The 21,132-nt window shown below is 36.4% G+C and overlaps 1 protein-coding gene across 1 annotated transcript in view; it reads left to right on the top strand.

The window, feature by feature from the left end:
- The window catches only part of KCNH5 (potassium voltage-gated channel subfamily H member 5), a 291,655-nt gene that overhangs the window by 66,918 nt on the left and 203,605 nt on the right, over window positions 1-21,132 (top strand). Inside the window, exon 7 of the mRNA XM_090272071.1 lies at window positions 13,516-13,942. Coding sequence (XP_090128197.1) covers window positions 13,516-13,942 — 427 coding nt within the window. The remainder of the gene's footprint in view (window positions 1-13,515; window positions 13,943-21,132) is intronic.

Genomic DNA, 21,132 nt, shown 5'->3' with positions numbered 1-21,132 from the left:
GTCCCCACTGGTATGGAAGTTTTTCTAATTGATTACCCTTAACATGCAGATCAGTATTTTAGCATCAATATTTGACTTACTGTCTTTTCTCCTAAATAATTTAAGGGCTTCTGTTCACCTTCTCATCTTTCAAATTAATGTTTTATTTTTTGGTTCCACATTGTTTTAAAATTTCTCTTTTAATTATTATATTATTTTCTTATTTAATTTCAGTATTTATTTAGAGTTATCTACATATCTATTAGTTTCTTTGCTGACACTATTTCATGCATTTTGGTCTTCTTTTCAGTTTAATTCCTGTAGATTGCCTCTCTATTATCTACTATATAATATTCAGCTCTCTGGAAAATAGTTCTTACAGAAAGCCAACTCTAATAAACATCATCACCATATTTTATCTTAATGTGCATGCACATTAAAATATTTAAACTATTTTTCTTCTGTTGCTTTGTGTGTATTCATGAGCACTGTACCAGTTGTTGGGTGATCTGGGTCTCATGCCTTCTTTAAGGACACATTTGTTGTGAGCCTTTGGATGGTTACTCCGGCTCTCAGTCATATGTGTAAAAAAAGGAAGGAATGCCTAACTTACATCACAATGTAGTTACAGGAGTAATTGGGGAAAAGAGCCATTAATGAATTTTGCTTGTAGGATTCTGCCTGTTTGAGGGGACATTATTATTTCATTTCTTTCCTCAACTGATTTTAAGCCTGGTGATGGTGCCGAATGTGGTAATTTTTTTATTAGTGCATAATGGTGATTCACTGACTTAAAGCAATGAAGTGTTGGCAAAGTTTTAGGAAATTGTACAATGACATAAAACAAACTAGTACTTAAAAATGAGGAGGTGAGCTAGTGGTGGCTGGGGAATTGGAGAGTATGAGTCTGAAAATCAGTTTGATCCTTTAACATGATCAAACTTTAAGTCCAAAATGACTTAGATGACTTAATAACACTCTTTATTTTCAAGATTGTCTCAGTTGCCATGCTCTCTGAAGGTAATTTGATTTGCTAGGAATTCAGGAACTGAATATGTGATTTTTTAAAAAAGAGAACTGAGAGGCAGGGAAGACAGTCCATTAAAGAAAAGCATTCTGTTTGAAAAGAAGTAACATGGATTTCCTAGAAACCACAACAGTGTAAAAGTTGTTGTCACTGTGCATTCAAGCAATAGGAACAAGCTCCTTTGAAGTGTGCATTTGAATACAGTTATGGGAGGTCCAGAAGCTAGATTTCTAGGAGATTGGGTAGAGCTGAATTATAGAACATCAGAGAAAGATGGAGAAGCTGCAGATAAAACAGTGTTTGGTAGTGTAAGTGGATCTAGAAAACATAATACAGGAAACTCAGAGGACAATGAATGGTGTCTCTAAGTGGTAAACATGACAAACTAAGGTCAATGCAGATTGAAACTGGGGAAAAATAACTCATGCATTGTTTCAGGAGGCAAAATGAATGGGTCAATGACTGCTGAGTGGAAATAATGTAAAATATTTTTATTTTCAGAAAAGATTATGGGAAATAGTTTTCTAAAATTTTTTATGAGTTATGCTGGTCAAGTATCCACCAGCATTACTTCTTTTTAGCATATATGTTTACATTACACATCTTTATTTCTTACCTAGTCATCAAAACAAGAGTTGGAAATCAAAGAAGCTAATTATGCTCATAGATTTTAGTGATTTCTGTCAGCCTAGACTCTCTGTTGACTCTCAGACCCTCTTCCAAAATAGCATGTTAGAAATTGCTATTTAATACAATTTGATTGCCCTTTATTTTTCATTAAAACCTGTAGATAATTTAAAATAATGCTGGAGTGGTGAAACTAGGAATTATGTAATCTTTCTTTCTTTCTTTCTTTCTTTCTTTCTTTCTTTCTTTCTTTCTTTCTTTCTCTCTCTCTTTCTTTCTTTCACTTTTTCTAGTTTTAGTCTTATTAAATTCATAGAAAAACTGCCCAGTCCACCTAGGAATTGATTGATTTTTCTTATCAGTTGTGTTTTCCCAGCTGCTAATAAACTTTATTTTAAGGGGAATTTTAGGTTCACAGCCAAATTGAGAGTAAAGTACAGAGACTTCCCATAAAGAGATTGACCCCATACATGCATAACTTCCCTCCTTATCAACATCCTTCACCAGAGTAGTATATTTATTACAGTCAAACCTATATTTACACATTATTATCGCCCAAAGTCCATAGTTTACCTTTGGGTTCAGTCTTGGTGGTGTACATTCTGTGGGTTTTGACAAATGCGTAATGACATGTATCTACCACTGTAGCATCATGTGGAATAATTTCATTGTCTTAAAAATCATCTGTATTCTGCCTATTTATTTTTTGTTCCCTGAATTCCTAGAACCACCTGATCTTTTTACTGCCTCCATATTTTTAACTTTTCCAAATGTCATATAGTTGGAATCACACAGTTTGTAGCCTTTTCAGATAGGCATCTTCACTTAGCGATATTCATTTAAGTTTCCTTCATATCTTTTCATGGCTATTAGCTCATTTTTTAGTACCGAATAATATCTCTTTATCTGGATGTAGCACAGTTTGTTCATCCATTCACCTCTGAAGGACATCTTAATTGCTTTAAAATTTTGGCAGCTATGAATAAGCTTCTATAAAACATTTATGTGCAGGTTTTTGTGTGGGCTTAAGTTATCAATTCATTTGGGTAAGAATCAAGAAACACAATTGCTGGATCATATGGTAAGAATATGTTTAGTTTTTTTAAGAAACTGCCAAAGTATCTTTCAAAGTGGTTATGCCATTTTGTATTTCACTGACGATGAATGAGAATTCCAGCATCTGATGTTGTCAGTGTTTTGGATTTTGGCCACTGTTATAGATGTGTAGTGATATCTGACTATTGTTTTAATTTGTAATTCCTTAATAATATATAACGTTGGACATTTTTTCATATGCTTATTTGCCGTCTGAATATCTCCTTTGGTCGTGTGTCTGTTTAGATATTTTGCTCATTTTTAATTGGGTTGTTAATTTACTTATTGTTGAATTTTAAGAATTCTTTGTGTATTTTGTATAATAGTCTCAGATGTGCCTTTTGAAAATGTTTTCTCCCAGTCTTGTCCTATCTTTTCATTTTCTTGACAGTATCTTTCACAAAACAGAGTTTATTAATTACTTCTTTCATAAATTGTGCCTTTGGTGGTGTGTCTGGAAAGTAATCACTATACCCACAGTCACCTAGAATTTTTCCCATATTATTTTCTGAAAGTTTTATGTTTTTTAAATTTTATGTTTTGGTTTATGATTCATACTGAGTTTGTTTTCATGAATGATGTAAGGTCTATGACTATACTCATCTTTTTTTGCATTTGGATGTCTAACTTTTCCAGCACCACTTGTTGGAAAGACTATCTTTGCTTCATTGTCTTACATTTATTCTTTTGTCAAAGATTAGTTGACTATCTATGTGGGTCTATTTCTGGACTTTCTATTCTGTTCCACTGATCTGTTTGTTCTTTTGCCACTATCTTACAGTCTTGATTACTGTCACTTTATAGGAAGTGCTGAAGTCAGGTACTGTCTCTGTCTGTCTTCTTATTTTTTTCTTCTCCTTCAGTATTGTGTTGGGCGTTCAGCACAATTTTTGCCTTTCCATATAAACTTTAGTTTATTGATATCCACAAAATAACTTGCTGAAATTTTGAACTGACATCTTTAGACATAAATTGTTTGTTGATGCTTTCCACTGAAGAGTCAATGGGACTTTGGGAACTTCCTATTATGAAAAATCAATCCATTTTTCTGGGCATGTTAATGGAGTCCTAGAGAAGTAAAGTCATACCAAGGACAACAGAGGAATGGCACAAAGCCACGTCAACATAGACAGCAAAGTTTGGTTTTGGTTCCAAATGTACAAGCTGAGTGTGGGGTTAGACAACTTCAGTTTTAAGACTTTTAAGTTTAGGTGGTTTCAGTATCTGCCAATTGAGTCTCAGTTTCTCACTTCTGAGTTGTCCCCTGGAGGAAGGAGCACAGGGACCACAGCTGTGGACTTCTGCATAGACTACTATGAGGTCACATCCTGTGAAAGAAGGTGACTGATGCTGCTCCACTGATAAGTGATGATTTCTGCCCTATATCCTTCTGAGTCCACTGAGAACAAGTACAGTTTATAATAAGTAGTCTTGTGAGTCTGAATATTTACTTGGTCAGCATTGTAGACACCAGCATGGACTTTACAATTAAGTGCCTGGTGTGCATTTTTCAAGTAGGTGCTAGTTTTCACTGTTATTTATTTTGTTGAGATCACTGTATCAGTAAAAATCAGCCATTTTCAATTCCATTCACACAGGATTACACTGAGTTATGAACGGCCATAGTCAAAAGTTTTTGTTTGCACATTTACAGGTATTGCAGTTGTTTTGGCCACAGTGAATAAAGAGGCCTAGATGTCAGGAGCTTGTGCAACAATTGTTTCATAATGATTACATATAGGCTAGAAAATTTTTTTTTACCCAAATATGTTCCTGCTAAAATTTTAGAACCAGTTGTATTTCTGTGTTCAATATTGACATCTAACAACTAAGTTTAATAACAGCATGTCTTTATAAAGACAGTGTGACCTCTGTTGGCAAAGAAAATAATCATATTTAAGAAATAAAATGTCCATGTACAGAAGTCTGTCAGTGTATAAAGTAAAGTTATATCACTAGGACTGATCATTTCTGCTCTTCGTGTATTTTAAACATACATTGAAACTTGAAAAAGTATACATATGATTTCAGATAGTAATATGCTCTAATATAAAAATAATACAGGACAGCCCTAACTGGTGTTGCTCAGTGGGTTGGGCATTGTCCCACAAACTGAAAGGTCGCCAGTTAAGACTTCCTGGTTAGGGTACATGCCTGGGTTGCGGGATTGGTCCCCAGTGGGGGAGAGTATGAGAGGCAACTGATCAATGTTTGATGTTTATCTTTCACATCAATGTTTCTCTTCCTCTCTTTCTCCCTCCTTTCCCCCCTTTAAAAATGAGTAAATAAAAATCTTAGAAAATAATGCAGGATAATAGGGAATAGATAATGTCTGGGATAGTCAAGACTGAGAAACGTAAGAAAGCATGTAGTGAAGACTAAATGCAGCTCTTAGGTTAGGATTTTTTTAGTTGAAAAGAAAAGAGGTTCAAGTGACCTCAAGTGCTGAGAGATTTAATATAAGGATGGACATTAGTATAAGGATGCATAATAAGCTGTATACTTAGATCGACTTTTGAAATGTGGTTGTACACTCCAAAATATTAAGGAATGGCCCAAGAAAGACTTATTTTCCTCTGTTATTTTTTAGATGCAAGAACTGCCTTACATGATTTCATCCATTCATTCACTCACCAAATACCTATTGGCTGACTTGTTTATTCTAAACATTGGGGACCTAGCAGTGTGAACAAGCACACAAAGCTTCCCCTATCTTCATGAAATTGCCAAAGAGAAATTACAGTGGACACAGTGGACACTTATTAAAAAGAGCAAGAAACACTTTTTTGAAGATGAGTACAATAAAAGAGAGAGATTGAACTCAACTCTGCTGAAAAAGAAAAAAAGGCAGAGAGGTTGGCTAATGATTAGGCCATCTGTGTTTGCTAATTGGTGTTTATCAGATTAGGCTCCTATCCTACAGAGAAACAAAGATAGGAATGCTACTTTTTTTTTGTGATTGCATTTCAAAGGGATGGCTACCAAATCCTTGAGAAAGACCTTCTTGGGTTGTAAAATTGACAAGAGTCTGGGATTTATATCTCAAAGGAGCAGAGAAAGAATTTTTAATTGAAAGTTTTATAAAGGAAATTCTCTAAGAAAGGGGAAATGAGGGGCCAAAGTAAGGATAAAGCCTGTATCAAGTTTAATCAAACAGACAGGAATGTTAAGGCCTTCTTGATCAGAGTTTTTGTTTTGGGGGAAAAACATACAAGAAAACTTAAAAAAGTATATGTATATAATTTTAGATAGTGATATACTCTACAATATAATAAAACAGGGCACTAGGGGGTAGATAATGACTGGGATGATTGGGAGTTGAGCCATGTAGGAAAGCATGTATAGACTATATACAGCTGTTAGGTTAGGAATTTACTTTAGTTGCAAAGAAAAGAGACTAAATGACTTTAAGTAATGGGAGACTTAATATAAGGATGGACATTTTTCGGAACATTGGAAAAAAAACAATGGGACTTTTGAAAGTAGTATATGGTCCTGGACCATGGTAGCTCTGGGAGCCTGTGCATAGCCAAGTTGCAATATTAGGGAAGTGAGCCTGGAAGTGGACTGGGCCAGAGGGCTGGGAAAAGAGAGAGCAGCTTAGAAAAATAGGGCTACTCTTTGACCATCTTGTGCGCATGTCTCATAGGCTTTCTTTGCTATCTTTTTATTATATTCTTAACAATATTATTGCCACATATTATCACAAAAATGGTTGGAAAGGGCCACGTTTTAGAAAACAATTTTGAAAGACATGTTCTTTTTTTCCGAGTTTGTAGATCTTCACTTGAGTGTCCCACTGTTAATGTGATTCACTTAGTCCTGTCAATATCCTTGCCTTTTTTCTCTTTACTGACTGAATTCAAACCTTCTCTTTTTCTTTATTTCATGGCTCCCATTCATGAATCTTTGTAACTTTCACTAACACATGGCTCATCATGGCCACACCAGCCTTTCTCTAACGTAGCTCTCACTGCCTGCTACCTCATTTCCTCAGCATTTCTTGGACCAATTATTCACACTACAAAACAAGGGTCTTAACCTATTCAAAGATAGGGATAGTTAAGGTAAGTGTCTGAAGAGGTGACATTTAAGACCAGACCTGCAAGATGAATATGAACTAACCACACAAAAGGAGGGGTTGGTGGATTAGGGAGAATGTTTTAACCATCATGTTTGGAGACCCCCAGATGAGAGAATATGAGATTTTTGAAGAAAGGAAAGAAGTTTTCTATGACTTGAGTACAGAGAGCAAAAGACAGAGATGCACAAGGTGAGCCTGTAGAGGCAGGCAGGTTGTGTTAAAGAATTGGGATTATTGTACAGGCAGTAACAAGTTATTGAAGGATTTAAAGCATCCACCCACCTAGTTTGCTTGTATATGTATCATAATGTTTGAAAAGAATCACAGCTTTAGGCAATACACTTCCTTTTAGAGTGTGTATTTTGATTGTGTTTTATATGTGCTGTGGACCCAGTGAATATTAAACAGAAACTCTTTTCCACAATAAGAAGCATATAAAAATTTAGCGTATTATGGATATGGCTGAACATGTCTATTCTTCACCTATCTGTCTCTCTGCTGATGCCACCATGTTTTGGTAAGAATATAAATTGGCTAAAAAACGTATATAAATTGAGGTCCTCTACTGAAGCATGGATAATTAAGATTATTTATTTACTCTTGGATCTTTGGATAGCATGATTTGGATAAGTGAATTCTGAATAAGAAGAAAGGAATAGAATTTGTTATCTGGGTTAGAAGTTTAGGTAACACTTGTAGTTTTCAATTTTCTTCCAGGTTTTTAATTGTGCTGTAGAAAAGGAAATACAAATGGACTGTGTAGTCATTCAGGTATAAAATCTATTTAGAATAAGAACACATGGTTATGAAATGGAGCTTTTTTTTTTTTTTTTTTATGTTTTTTATCCAGTTGCCTGATATGGTGCTACCTGTGTAGATGAAGTAACTATTAATTATTAATTACAACATCAGTGTCAGAGGAGACAGAAATTATTATGAGAGATTAGTGTATTCATTTTTTCAATAAATATTTGGTGTCTACTACATGGCAGGGAGTGCTAGAGAATGTTCAAAGAATGTTCAAAAGAATGAGCATGATACGAGTACATGATCATAAGTAGACAAATGTTGTGAAGGGAATGGTCTTGGTCCTTTGAGATTATGACCTGACCGAAACTGGAGAGGAAAGTTTCTTTAAGGAAGCAATGACTGAGCTGAGATCTGAAGTATGAATAGAGCTAATTAGACTAAGGAGAAGAGCATGAAAGAGTTATAAAGCATTTTGTTTAGAAATAATAACAAGTGCATAGGCCTCATATTTGAAGGAGTATGGCAAATTTAAAGAATTGAAAATGGATAGAGTGAACTTAAGAGTGTTGAAAGGTGAGGTTAGAATTGTAAATGGGGCAAACCATGCAAGTCTGTGTAAATCAAAATAGATTTTAGAACAATGCAAAGAAACACAAGCTTAGATATGTAAAACAGACTGACAGCTGCTGGAAAGGAGGTGGGGGTGGGGTGGGATGAAAGATGGTGAAGGGATTTACTAAAGAACATTTATGCATGGACATAGACAACAGTATGGGGATTGGCTTGGGGAGGGTAGAGGGTGGGACTGGGTGGAGGTGGGGAAAGGGAGAAAAAGCAAGAATAACTGTAACAGCATAAACAATAAAAATAAAATGTAAAAGAAGGAACAATGGAAAGATACTACATGATTTTAAGCTAGCAGTGGTTTTGAAATGGTAACTCTTATACAATGTTCAGAACAAATTACATGGGGTGAAATGACTGCCTCGAAAGTTATTTAAAAACTTCTATAGGTCCAGGAGAGAGATGCTAGTGGCATGGTCTAAGGTGATAACAGTGCACGTGGAGACAAGTAGATAAATTTGATACATACTTAGGAGTTAAAATTAATAGGATTTTTAAAATGGATTGAGTATGGGGAATGTCAGAGAGAGAGGTGACAAGAATACTCTGTGGTTTCTGATTTGCTTAACTAAATGCCTAATGCTTACATTTGTTTATATATTAGAAGAAGACCAGGGTCAAGGCCTAGAATGGGAGAGTGGGAGGGGGACTAGTAATACTTCTAAATGGATGAAGCATTTAAATGTCTATGGAAAGGACATAGTTGAAGGGGTAGGCAGTAGATGGAATTTTGAGCAGAGTAGAGAAAGTTTGAAATATAGCGAGTAGATGAATGCATAAGAAGAATAGTAAAATTGCTTGGTAGTTGAAAGATGTTTGAAATTGATGATAATTAATTTATAGTGGAACCAATCTGCCCTATTGTATGTTCAAAATTATGACTTTCTTGAACAGTTATTAACACAGATATGAAGAAAGCTGATAATCGAGCCAGGATTTTTATTTTGATGGAGATTGTAAAAAAGAGACAGAGATGCTAAGGAATTCAGGGTGTATGGTATTATTGAAATTATGGGGCTACATAAAGAGGAAACTGGAGAATAGAAAGGGTTAATAGAAGGAAAAAAAGTAGATCTATTGGTGGACTGGGCACTCAGTAAAGTAGAAACACTGTTACAGTTGGTAGAATTGGACCATTTATTTTAACTGAGATAGGGACATGTTCAGACAGCAGAATCATTCAGTTTAAGACTTCAGAGTTGGCAAAAGTTTTTCAGCCATGACAAATTTCAGATTATGACCATGGAAGCAGGTGTCTGAGGAGAAGTGGAAAGGTTGTTGGATATGAATTGGTGAAGAAACTCTGAGGCCAGATTGTTGAAAGGGTCATCCACACAGATGATGAAGTTACCTGGGATTATGGCAAGATTTAGGGTGAGGTTAGACTTGAGAGATATTTAGGAAATACATGAAATAAGAACTTTGAGTTCTCTGTTCTCATGGACTATTCACTGGCATGACTCTTACATCACACAACGTGTGTAATTCTGTGCACATAAATGCATAACATGCTTTCCCCACATTTGTATCAGTTAAGATTTTTTTTCTGGGCCTAACAACTCAAAAATTTTGTGGTTAATAACAACAACCATTTCTTTAACTCACAAGTCTGTGGCTTTACAGGGTGGTTCTGCTAACTTGGGCTAGGTTTGACTTATCTCCACTAAGTGTACGCATGCATCTATGGTAGGCTGCTGCATTGGTTGCTGGCTGACTGGTCTGCAATGACTCAAATGGATGATGTGGTCTCTCATCATCTGAAAGCCTGGTGGGTCTTCTTCACATGGCAGCTGGGCAGGATTCTAAGACCATGAATGAAGGTGCTCCACCTCTTGAAGTTAAAGCTTAGAACTGACACAATGTCACTTACACCACATCCTGTTGGCCAAAGCAAGTCATAAGACCTTATCTCTTGATAGAAGAGTACAACGTTACATTGCTAAGTATTGTGGATACAGGAAGGGAAATAACACAGTTTTTTTTCTCTTCCAATCTACTACAACACTGTGTGTGAGAATGCAAAATGTATTCTCACCATGGTATGACAGTGAAGATGGTGGGGTGAGTGGGAGAAGTCAGAGAAAAGCACTTGGCGGAGAGAATGTTTGTCATAAACTGTAAGACTTTAGTTAGCCACCAAAGTGTGGGAGGTACAAACCCTTTCAGAAGAGGGAACAGCTTGTAATGTAGCATGAAGCAGAATGGACACTTTAGGAACTACGCTTTGCTGAGCATTGAGAGCGTGAGGAAGAGTTGTGGGAGAGATGCTGATCAGGTAGGCAGGGACCAGGTCCTGAATGGCTTTCCGTGTCATAGTAGACAGTTAGCATTTAATCCTATAGCATTAAAGATTTTAGATTAGGGAAGGATATGGTTAGATTGATGTGATTAAAAAAACCCCACCAGACTGGTTGTATGTATAGTGTGATCTGTGAGGTAAAGGGAATGAGAATAGAGGTAAGGATGACCAATGGAGAGGCTATTCCTTGTCATACAAGGAAAAAAAAAAAAAACCCTGAAGTCCTGATTAAGGCATGGCCTTGGAAATGGGGAAGAAGGGACTTTTTTGAGAGATTTAAAAGTAGATATATATATTGGGCACTTGTACACTTGGGATGGTAAGATCCTCAGGGCTTGATAAGCAGCTGTATATAGTGGGGAAGGGAGGAGCTGAGGCTCAGCCCCAGGTCTGAGGGACTGGGTAGATAATGATGTTGTTCCCAAGAGTGAGAGATGAAGAACTGATTCAGGAGCAGAGAAGGGTTCCCTTTGGGACCTACCACCATTGAACACCCATGGGATATAGAAATGGAATGCATAGCAGGCATTTGGCTTCTGTATCAGGCACACATTGGGGAGCTAAGAAGTGAACCTGCTAGTCATTCATCTATAGAAATCAGCTGAAACATGGATATGCATTAAATCAACCAGGAAAGTGCTGAGGGTGATCCTGAAGAGAATCCTAACACATGATGCAAGTATGGAGAAGGGTAGCCCTTGAAAATGATTTGGAAAGAAATGTCAGTTGGGGAGTGGACTAAAACCCAGGAGAAAGTGGTAGCATGGAACCTGTCAGAGAGTTTACAAAATATTTTGTGATATTGAAGTGGTGTTGGACATGGCTATAGAAAAGGTGCTTTTTTATGAAGTGGAGTCCAGAGCAAGTGCCCCTCATGGTGGACCGCCTCCTTTTGGAGAAATCTGGCTACATCAGAGATCAGGAGAGAGTGTCTTTCTATCTATGAGGCCAATTCCAGTAGGCCCTCATTCTTCATATACCAGTTGAGAATTGGGACTGTTTTCTAGTTTGAATGGATAAAGATTCTCCTGTTTTTCCTTCTCTTTCTTTTAGAGATGAGAATTTAGGTAGAAATGACTTTTCTTTACAGTGTTACAGAGTTACCATAGTTACTTTAAATATTTTTATTAATGAAAGAACAACATCTACAGCAATGCTGTTTTAATTTAACCTTGAGTTTTTCATGCACTTTGCAGGTTTCTTTAGAGCAGAAGCAAGGCATATTTATCTCAATGTCCCTAGGGCCCAACTTGGAATCTTGGCTTATAGTTCTCAACAAATGCCTAGTTTTGTCCTATTTATTTATTTAAACTTTATTTTTATTGTTAACCCTATTACAGATGTATTCATTCCCCATCGCCCCTTTGCCCACATCCACCCAGCCCTTACCACCCCCTTCCCTCAAGTCATCACCACACTGTTGTCTGTGTCTATGGGTTCTTTGGCTACTCCCTTCACCTTCTTTCATCCATTCTCCCCTTCCCCTCTGACAGCTGTCAGTCTTCTACATGCATCTATTCCTCTGTTTCTCTCCTGTTCATCAGTGTATTTTGTTCATTAGAGTCCACATATAAGTGAGATGGTTATGCAGTTTCATTTTTTTAGGGCTTCCAAGTTCCTTTGAATCTTCTTAACCTCTTAACATCTCATGGCATTGAATTGTGCCAATTCGTCTTCTGAATTTTATTACTACCACTCTTATAACTAAAGTTCAGTATCTTTTTTTCTCCTCAAGTGTTCAAGTGAAATGAGAATTAATTTTAAGGCTTCGTTTATGCCACAACATTTGAGAGTGGGGATTGAAATAGAGCCAGGCTTAAGGACATCAAGATTGAAACAAAAAACTGTCAAGATGCTTCTGCTACTCTTTCACTTCCATAAGGTTTCCTATTTCTACTTCTCTTTGCTTTCTTTCTCTCTCTTTCAAGTTTTGATTTTGAAAAATTTCAATTTTTTTGAAAGTAGTATAACCAAACACATTTTTAACCTTATGATGCCATAACTTGGAGTCTTATTAATGTCATGTCTGCTCCACTACCCTAACCAGTTCCTCTGCATTGGTCAGAATTAAGCTCAGAGTGAGTTATGTTAGATTCCTCATGTCCCTTCTGGGAGATAGAATTAGCACTAAGGATGTCATGGACTCCATGAGACTTGGAGGTGACCATCAGATGAGAGGCTTCCTGGATCACTGTTCTATCTTCCCTCCTTGGATCAAGAATGCATTTATCCTTTCTTCCCTGGTGGCTTATTATATGCTTCCAAAAAGGAACTATGGGACCTTCATTGATTGAAGATGGTCTATGCTTTATTTTCATTTGTATAATGCTACATTTGGAGTTTTAAGCTTTTTTAACAAAATACTGATCAGTTTTGCTGCTGCTCCCTTTTGATATTCTTTTCTGTGACTATTGCTAGAGGATGATAGGTTTTGGTAGGTTAAGTACCCATTCAAGGTTTAACTCTTCATTTTCTCAAATTTAGTGCTTATCATGACTGTGACAGGAAGTAGTGGAACCAATAATGGTGTTTGCCTGTTCTCCCCATATGCACAGAAATATTTTCTGTTTGCTTGCCTGTATGATTGGAATTCCTTTTTCAGACATTTTTCTGTTTATAGCTATTATAAAGTAAGAAATAAAAATCAATATTTTAGAGGAAAAGTTTTATAGGAGAAGAAATAAAAGGTCTGAACTCATCACCCTATTTCTGTACTCTACATATTACATTTGAGCAATTCTCTCCTTTGGTTCTTTGTGCTATTTATACTGCATTCATGAAAATAAATTGGGTCTTTCTTATCTAATGAAATGCTTTGTGTAATAATTCACAAATAGCTTATTTTTGAGTGGGAAGGGACCTGAATTCAAAAAGGTTTCTTTATAATTTCAGCTTTTTTGTTGATGAAGTCAGAGCTGTATTATGATTATGTTATTAGTATATATGTGGGTGATGATCAAGTTCATAAAGGTGAGCCATTGTACTGTTTTCTTCTCTGAAAGTGTGTGACATTTCTTTTCTTTTATATAGGGCATCAGCAGTCTCTTCAGTTCTTTAAAAGTGGTGCGTCTCTTGCGACTGGGCCGTGTTGCTAGAAAATTGGACCATTACCTAGAGTATGGAGCAGCAGTTCTTGTGCTTCTGGTATGTGTGTTTGGACTAGTTGCCCACTGGCTGGCTTGCATATGGTACAGCATTGGGGACTACGAGGTCATCGATGAAGTCTCGAACAGCATCCAAATAGACAGTTGGCTCTACCAGCTGGCCTTGAGCATTGGGAGTCCATATCGATTCAATACCAGTTCAGGGATATGGGAAGGAGGACCCAGCAAGGACTCACTCTACGTGTCCTCTCTCTACTTTACCATGACAAGCCTTACAACCATAGGATTTGGAAACATAGCTCCAACCACAGATGTGGAGAAGATGTTTTCAGTGGCCATGATGATGGTTGGCTGTAAGTATCTTGCATTTATTTTTAATTTTCTTTTTCTTTTTTTTACAAATGATTGTTGTTGGCAGTTTTCCATGCTCCAATATCTGACAGGATTAAAATGAAACTACTTTATTTTCAAAAGGTGTTGAATCCATATCATTTTTATTGGTTTGATTTTTATTCAACCTTAGAAAGTGAAAAATGCAAAATAATATATTTTACTTATTAGAATATGTTAACACATTTAAAGTAGTGTGGATAGAGTGATAGCAAACATCCAAATGGAAACTGTAGTTTAATTCTGTTCACAATGTTGTACCTGGCAGAGCTCTTTCCCAGGGAGACCAGCATCTAGACAGGCAGTGTCTGACACATTCCACAGGTTTTGTTGGCAATGCATTAAATTCCAGAAAAGCAGAAAGGATCTGTTGTGATATACATAGTTTAGAAAATATTTCACAAAAAATAAAATTACTGAACTAAAGTTGGTTGATTTCAGGATATAGTTTTATGCAGGTTTTTCAATTAAGCCTAGTAAAAAATATTTATAAACCTAATTTCCATTACAAACACTCGAGGTTGGATATATGCCTGTTTGAGACAATGTAAGGATTAGTAAATATAAATCTATTCAGCAATGACAAGAGTATCTAGCATTTAGCGTGTGTACCTCGGTACTAAATGCCTTGAGGGAGCTTTTAGGAGTAGAATGCTCTTCAAAGGAGCCAAAGACCATATATTCTACACTCAGACTGGGTGATATCAGAAGATCAGAACACTAAGGAAATGCATACCAAAGAAGTTGTAAAATAAGATCTTAGGGAGTAGTCACCACTATTCATACCTTCAAGTTGACTCAGATGATTTATCCAAACCTAGTTCTGATACCTAAAGTAACCTTAATATCATTGCATTGGAGTTTTGATTAGTGTTATTAGATGTTAAGCCTTTGGATCACGGTCATTGGCTTTTGGTCTAAGCCCTCCTTTTCAAGGTTTCACGTGCAGAGGTTTACATTTTGATACCGATGGGAAAGATGTTAGAATCCAGGAGTACCAGTTGACTAATGAAGGGTCAATATCTTGGATCTAAGCAAAGTAGTTTTCAGAGTTCAGAATATCTGAGAGCTATTGGAGCACCTATGTTAATAGTTCTTTAGCTTCTGTACCTCTAACTCCTTTGTACACATAACAGAAACAAGAACTCACAGGTTCCATTTGCTGGTTAAAGGTAACAGTTAGAGGAGAGAGTGAGGATTTCAAGTGCTGTTTCCTCCAAAGGCTTTTAGGATAAAAAAATTCTTAACATACAAAGATCCTGATGATTAGTTAAACTATTATTGCCTGCATACCAAAATGGCAAGATGTATTGGCAAAAAGATGCTTTATAAATTTGAAGACATTTTTTTCAGATAGAGTATTTATTACTTTACTACTTTTACTATTTATATAATACATTTTTTCTTAGAGCATAGTTAGAATTTTAAAAATTTATTTCAAGTAATTAGATATTCACTGGAACTTGCAAAGATAGTACAGAGAAGACTTCTGTGTTCTTCAACTCGTTATGTCCAATAGTTACATCTTATAAAATTCTAGTACGAGACCAACACTGACATTGGTACAATGTGTGTGTATAGTTCTCTGCTCTTATATCACATGGATTCATTCCTGTAACTACCACTGATACAAAATAGTTTCATACCCACAAAGATGTTGCTCATGTTACTGATCTATAGTCACACCCACCCCTTCCCCCAAGCACCTCTAACCCCTGGCAGCTATTGATATGTTCTTCATCTCTATAGTTTTTTGATTTTGGGAATGCTGTATAAATGGAATCATACAAAATGTGACCTTTTGAAATTGGCTTTTTCTACTCAGCATGATCCCCTTGAGATCCATCTAAGTTGTTGAGTATATTAATAGTTTGTTCCTGTTTATATCTGAGTAGTATTTCATTGTTAGGATATACCGCTGTTTAACCATTCATCTCTTGAGGGACATTTGGTTGTTTCTACTTTTGAGCTATTGCAAATAAAGCTACCATGAACATTCATGTACACTTTTCTGTTTGGACATGAATGTAATTGTTGGGACATATGGTAAGTAAGTGTATATTCTGTGTTTCTCTTAAGAAATTGGCCAACTCTTTTGCAGAGTGGATATACTAGCATAGTTACATTTTTTCATAAGAGAATAATAGGAAAATAAAATCTACTGTATGTCAGGTTGAAGGGCACAATTATTCATTTTGTTTCTCAGGCCCCAAACCTGGAAATCATCCTCAATATATGTTTTACTGGTGTATCTTATCTCTTCATAATAAGCTCTGTTGGCTCTCCCTGCAGAATACATTTGATTATTTCTCTCCACTTCCGTAACTTAACACCCAAGACCACATATCCAGCATCACTGGCCTGGAAATTTGCCATAATCTCCTATATGTTCCTTCTGTTTTTACTCTTATTCAACAATCTCTACCCAAAGTGGCTCTTTTAAAGTAAATTAGATCACACCATTTCTCTGCTCAAAGCCCCTCAATGCTTTCCAATACACATAAAATACAATTCAGATTCCCTATCCCTTTTATCAAAGCCTTAATTGGTCTGATGCTTGCCTGCCTCACTCACTTCACTTTCTACCATTCCTACCATTGCTTATTCTGCTTCATCCTTGCAAGTCATCTTGCTGTCTCTGTACACATCAAAACGAGTCCTGCCTCAGGGTCTTTGTTTTTGCTTACTCTACTGCTTGTAACACCCCTCTTCTGTATTATGTCCTGAATTCATGCAGACCCACACTCAAATTTCCTTTTTAGAAATCCCTCCCAATGTTACCCTACTATTTAAAAAAAAAACCACGATGCCAACTATCCTTGTTCTCTGCCCTTTAACCCTTTTTCTTCTTCCTTGTATCAACTAAGAACTGAAACTATGTTGACTCTGTTTTTCTTTTCTATCGGTATGTTAGCTCTATGACAGTAGGGCCTTTGTCTGTCCTTATTTTGCTTTTTGTACACCCAACTTGTCAACAATTTTTAATACCATGCTCAATCTAAATGAGCTGTATAAATGAATGAAGTTGAAGATGTACCTGTGGTCATAGTGGGGTTCTCCTCTTCTTGAATTCACTCCATTTAGGTCTCTGATGAAGATACATGCTAGGAAAATGCAGTCTTTGAATTATGACCATAATTCCTTTGTGAAAGCCCTGGTGAGAGCTCATCTGTATTGTCTGCCCTTGGGAGTATAGTGGCCCCTTTAACTGGATTGCTCCAATTCTACATCTCTCACTAGGCCTGGTGATAAGTTTTAAGATGCTAGTCAGTAGAAGCACCAACAACTCCTTCATCACTTTTTACCATTTACCTCCTGAATCTCTACTTGCATTGAAAATTTTCACATTGATTCAACTGAGTTTTCAAAATTTCATTTGATTCAGAGTTGATCCTATTCCCTCTCAACTTAATGTGTAGCCAATTATATTTCTGTTTAAAATTTTCTTTCTTCTATTTTCTTTTCCTTTTCTTCAGTTCCTGTCTTGATATCATGATGAAGACCTGGTCTTAAAGTTAAAGTTGGTCCTTTTCCTTTTCTGTGTTTTTGCTATTTTCTTTCAACATCCAAACAGTTGTTTTTTGTTTATAAACCAATTTCTGACAACTTTTGCCTGTTGATTTAGGTTTTCTTTTTATGTCTCTGATTAAATTCCAGTCTGTATAGCCAGAGTGTTCCTAGGAGATGCCTTTTGATTTCCTTCTTAGATCTGGGTCATTAGTAATTTCATGGCATGTTTTTTTTCAACAACCTATGAAGATAATAGAAAACTGTCAAGACCCATGAAGTGTTACAGTAACTCCCCACATTTCCAAAATTTATTTGATACACATGCACAAAATATCAAACAATTGTGGCTGTTGAAGATGTCTGCAATCTTAGTATAATTTTGTCCCTATAACACCAAGGAAACAAACCACCAGTGTTTCCACAACCAGTGTGTGTTAGGAGCCATAGACATAGTCAGAAATTTAGTGGTAGTGGTGTGTGTGTGTGTGTGTGTGTGTGTGTGAGAGAGAGAGAGAGAGAGAGAGAGAGGGAGATCGAGAGGGAGAGAGAGAGAGAGAAAGAGAGAGAGAGATGGGGAAGGAGGGAAAGTGGAAAGTGAAGAAGGAGACAGAAAACGGAAAGGTTGATGTTTTCAGTTGTGCTGGGATTCTAGTCAGTCCATGCTACTGAAAAGCACTCCTTGTAACCTTATAATGTAGTAACTGAGAGAAATGTTTTATCAAAGGTTGTTGGAGATAAAATAATCTGTTGAGAAAAATAATCACTACTTATGATAGCCTCCTTTTTTGAAGAAAGACATCTGAAGTTTTTGTGCCTTTCAGCAGTATTTAGACATTTCAGTGGCAGCACTTTCAGTTCCTAGGTCCTTTCTGACAAATCTTCATGTGGAATGTGTAACTGTGGCCTCCCTTTCAATTCTGGTCACCTTGGGTTTCCTTTTGATCCCCTCTGTGTCAGCAGGATCCAAGGATATTTCCCTTATATGATACCTGGAAATTTCTTAGACTAAATCCTTTGTGGGTACACTTGCCCCAGGTGGAGCATCCTCCCACTCAGATTCTAGAACTGGAAGGTTGTTTGGATCTCCTCAAAATATGTCTACCACCATATATTCTTTATATCAAACTTATCTTTTTTACAGTTTTAGCATGCTCTGTACCTTGGGTGAACTGCATAGCTCTGGTAGCAGCCATTGCTGTCTCAGGAGAGTCAGTTCCCCCGCCCCATTTCTCTGTATTGTCCCACTCATGGATTAACCTGACTACTGTGCTGACATTCATGAAATTCACTACCGAAGGGCTTTTGTGAAAGAGGGTGTCTTTGCAGTTTAGTTCTGCAGCAGTTGTGGAAAATAGCATTATTTTTTTAGATCAAGATGTGGGTAATCTCTTTGCTAATTTTCTCAGTAAATACTTAATGATGACTTTCTGAAATATTTAAAAATTCATTTCACTTATATAATCTTATTATTGATCCCCTAATGAGGTTCCTTTTTCTAAAGATTAGCAGGCTGACTAATTTTGCTTCTATTCAGAAAGCACCTGATTGCTTGGATGATTTGTTTTGGTGGCTATAAAAGAAAGGAATATGAGTATGGATATATTTTGATATGGTTATCCTCTTTTCTTAATGTGATTATGAATGCTCTTCTAAAGATTTATCAAGAAAATAATGCTTTAGTTCCTTTTTTATTACTAATCACATCTATTGTATTTTAGTTTAATCCAACTATTGTAGAAAACTATATTTTGTATCTTTCAATGCAGTTTTATAAAAAAGAAGCATAAAATAAAAACATAAGTTATAACTTTTGGCCATAATAATTTGTGTTCAACCATAAATTTTTTCTCTCCATATATATAAAATTTTTCTCTGTATATATTAATTTATATATAGTTTATTTGCTTTGTTTTATTTTAAAACAATGTTAAATAAATTAGTAAACATGTAGACAGCATATTTCAAAGAACTTTAAGGTTGGACTTTCTATATTTACAGGGTGGGGCAAAACTAGGTTTACAGTTTTTGTATGGTAAAAATACAATAATTAATAAACAATAATATAAGAATAAACTATTTTGTGTACTCACAACTGTAAACCTACTTTTGTCTGACCCTGCATTTTACTTGGAAGTATTTTTACTCTTTCCATTGTTGCCTGCTTTGTTGTTAAATTCAGGCAGCCTGACATGTGCTGTTTGATCATCAGAACCTGTCCTGCTGGGATGCCATGCAAACTAAGTCTTTAAAAATAAAACAAAGCAAAACTAAAAACTATAAATATAAAAATTGCTAAGGTTGAACTGGTAGATAGGAAACCTCATCATAATAATGCTAATCTGCAGTTTTCAAATTGGATGTAATTGATGATAGCTTAGATAGTGTGAGAACTTTCTATAATTGACTGATACAGTTTATAATGCAGAAGACAAATGATTTAGTACATTTGGAAGTATAGCAGGGCCACATGCTAGTGGCATGTGTATGAAGGGAACTTTGGATCTCCATGTGGGTGGTTACGTTCCGCCAGGGAGCACTTGGTTACACACTGGTCACTCAACATCATTCCGAGGAGACTGCCACGCCTCATGGTCTCCAGCTGATGAGCTCATTTAGCATCCTCTGTGAAGTCAGATGAAAACCAAGCTCAGATTATGAGGATTTCCCTTACTGCCCACCTTAGGAAAAGGAAATAAAGAGAAGAAGGTGAGACCCAGAGATTGGGGGAATATAGAATAAATTGAGGACAAAGACCTATGTGATTTTGTCTTTGAATCTCTCTAGGTTTTTTCTTTTTTTTCAATTGTAAAATGTAAGAGTTGAAATAAATGACTTTTTAAAAAAGATCTTACTAATTTTTTTTTAGAGAATGGGGAAGGGAGGGAGAAAAAGAGGGAGAGAAACATCGTTTGGTTGCCTCTTGCACATACCCTGACCAGGAGTGGAACTGGTGACCTTTCTTTGCAGGACAATGCCCAACCAACTGAACCACACCAGTCATGGAGAAATATATGACTTTTAAAGCCCCTTTCAGTGCTGACATTCTATATATCTAAGATTCTGTTAGTAAACTTATGCCAATGTCCACAGAACTGGGCTGGTGCTATTGGAGATGATATGGAAATAAAGAGTTGTCACTTACAGGTTCTAAGGCTTTTGATGTGCATTGCATACCTTGCTTGATGGAGTCAGGTGTGTTTTGTATGGAATATGCTCAGTAAAGAGTTAAGAGGGGAGCAAACAATGTCAGGGGATATTATAGAGAAAAAATATGGTTTTGGGGGGAAAGTTTTTGTCTATATAAAGTAGGAAGCTAGGAACACTGAAAGACATTTGCCTTGAGGGCAGAGAAATGGGGCCAGGGAGAAGTCTGTCTACTTTGCCAGTGGGGACTGTGAAGGATGTTTGGCCCAGATGGATATCCAGGCAGGTTTAAAAGTGAGTTCTCACAGTTTTCCAATACCGAAAAAAAAAAGAACTCCTCTTCAGATCTTAATATGAGACTTCAGGTGACTCAGATACAATATTAAGTTCTATGTTAAAATTTTTCTTGCCCTTCCTATTGTGGTGTAGGTAGGAAATGGAGTGTGAACATGCTCATTTTCATTTCTGGTTTTAGTTTTAGACAGATGGAGAGAGCTTT

Source organism: Furipterus horrens, unplaced genomic scaffold (assembly GCF_987537825.1).
Source record: "Furipterus horrens unplaced genomic scaffold, mFurHor1.1.pri manual_scaffold_3, whole genome shotgun sequence".
In the NCBI taxonomy this organism is placed as follows: domain Eukaryota; kingdom Metazoa; phylum Chordata; class Mammalia; order Chiroptera; family Furipteridae; genus Furipterus; species Furipterus horrens.
Note: the sequence above shows the minus strand (reverse complement) of the source record. Positions and strands in the feature narration are given on the sequence as shown.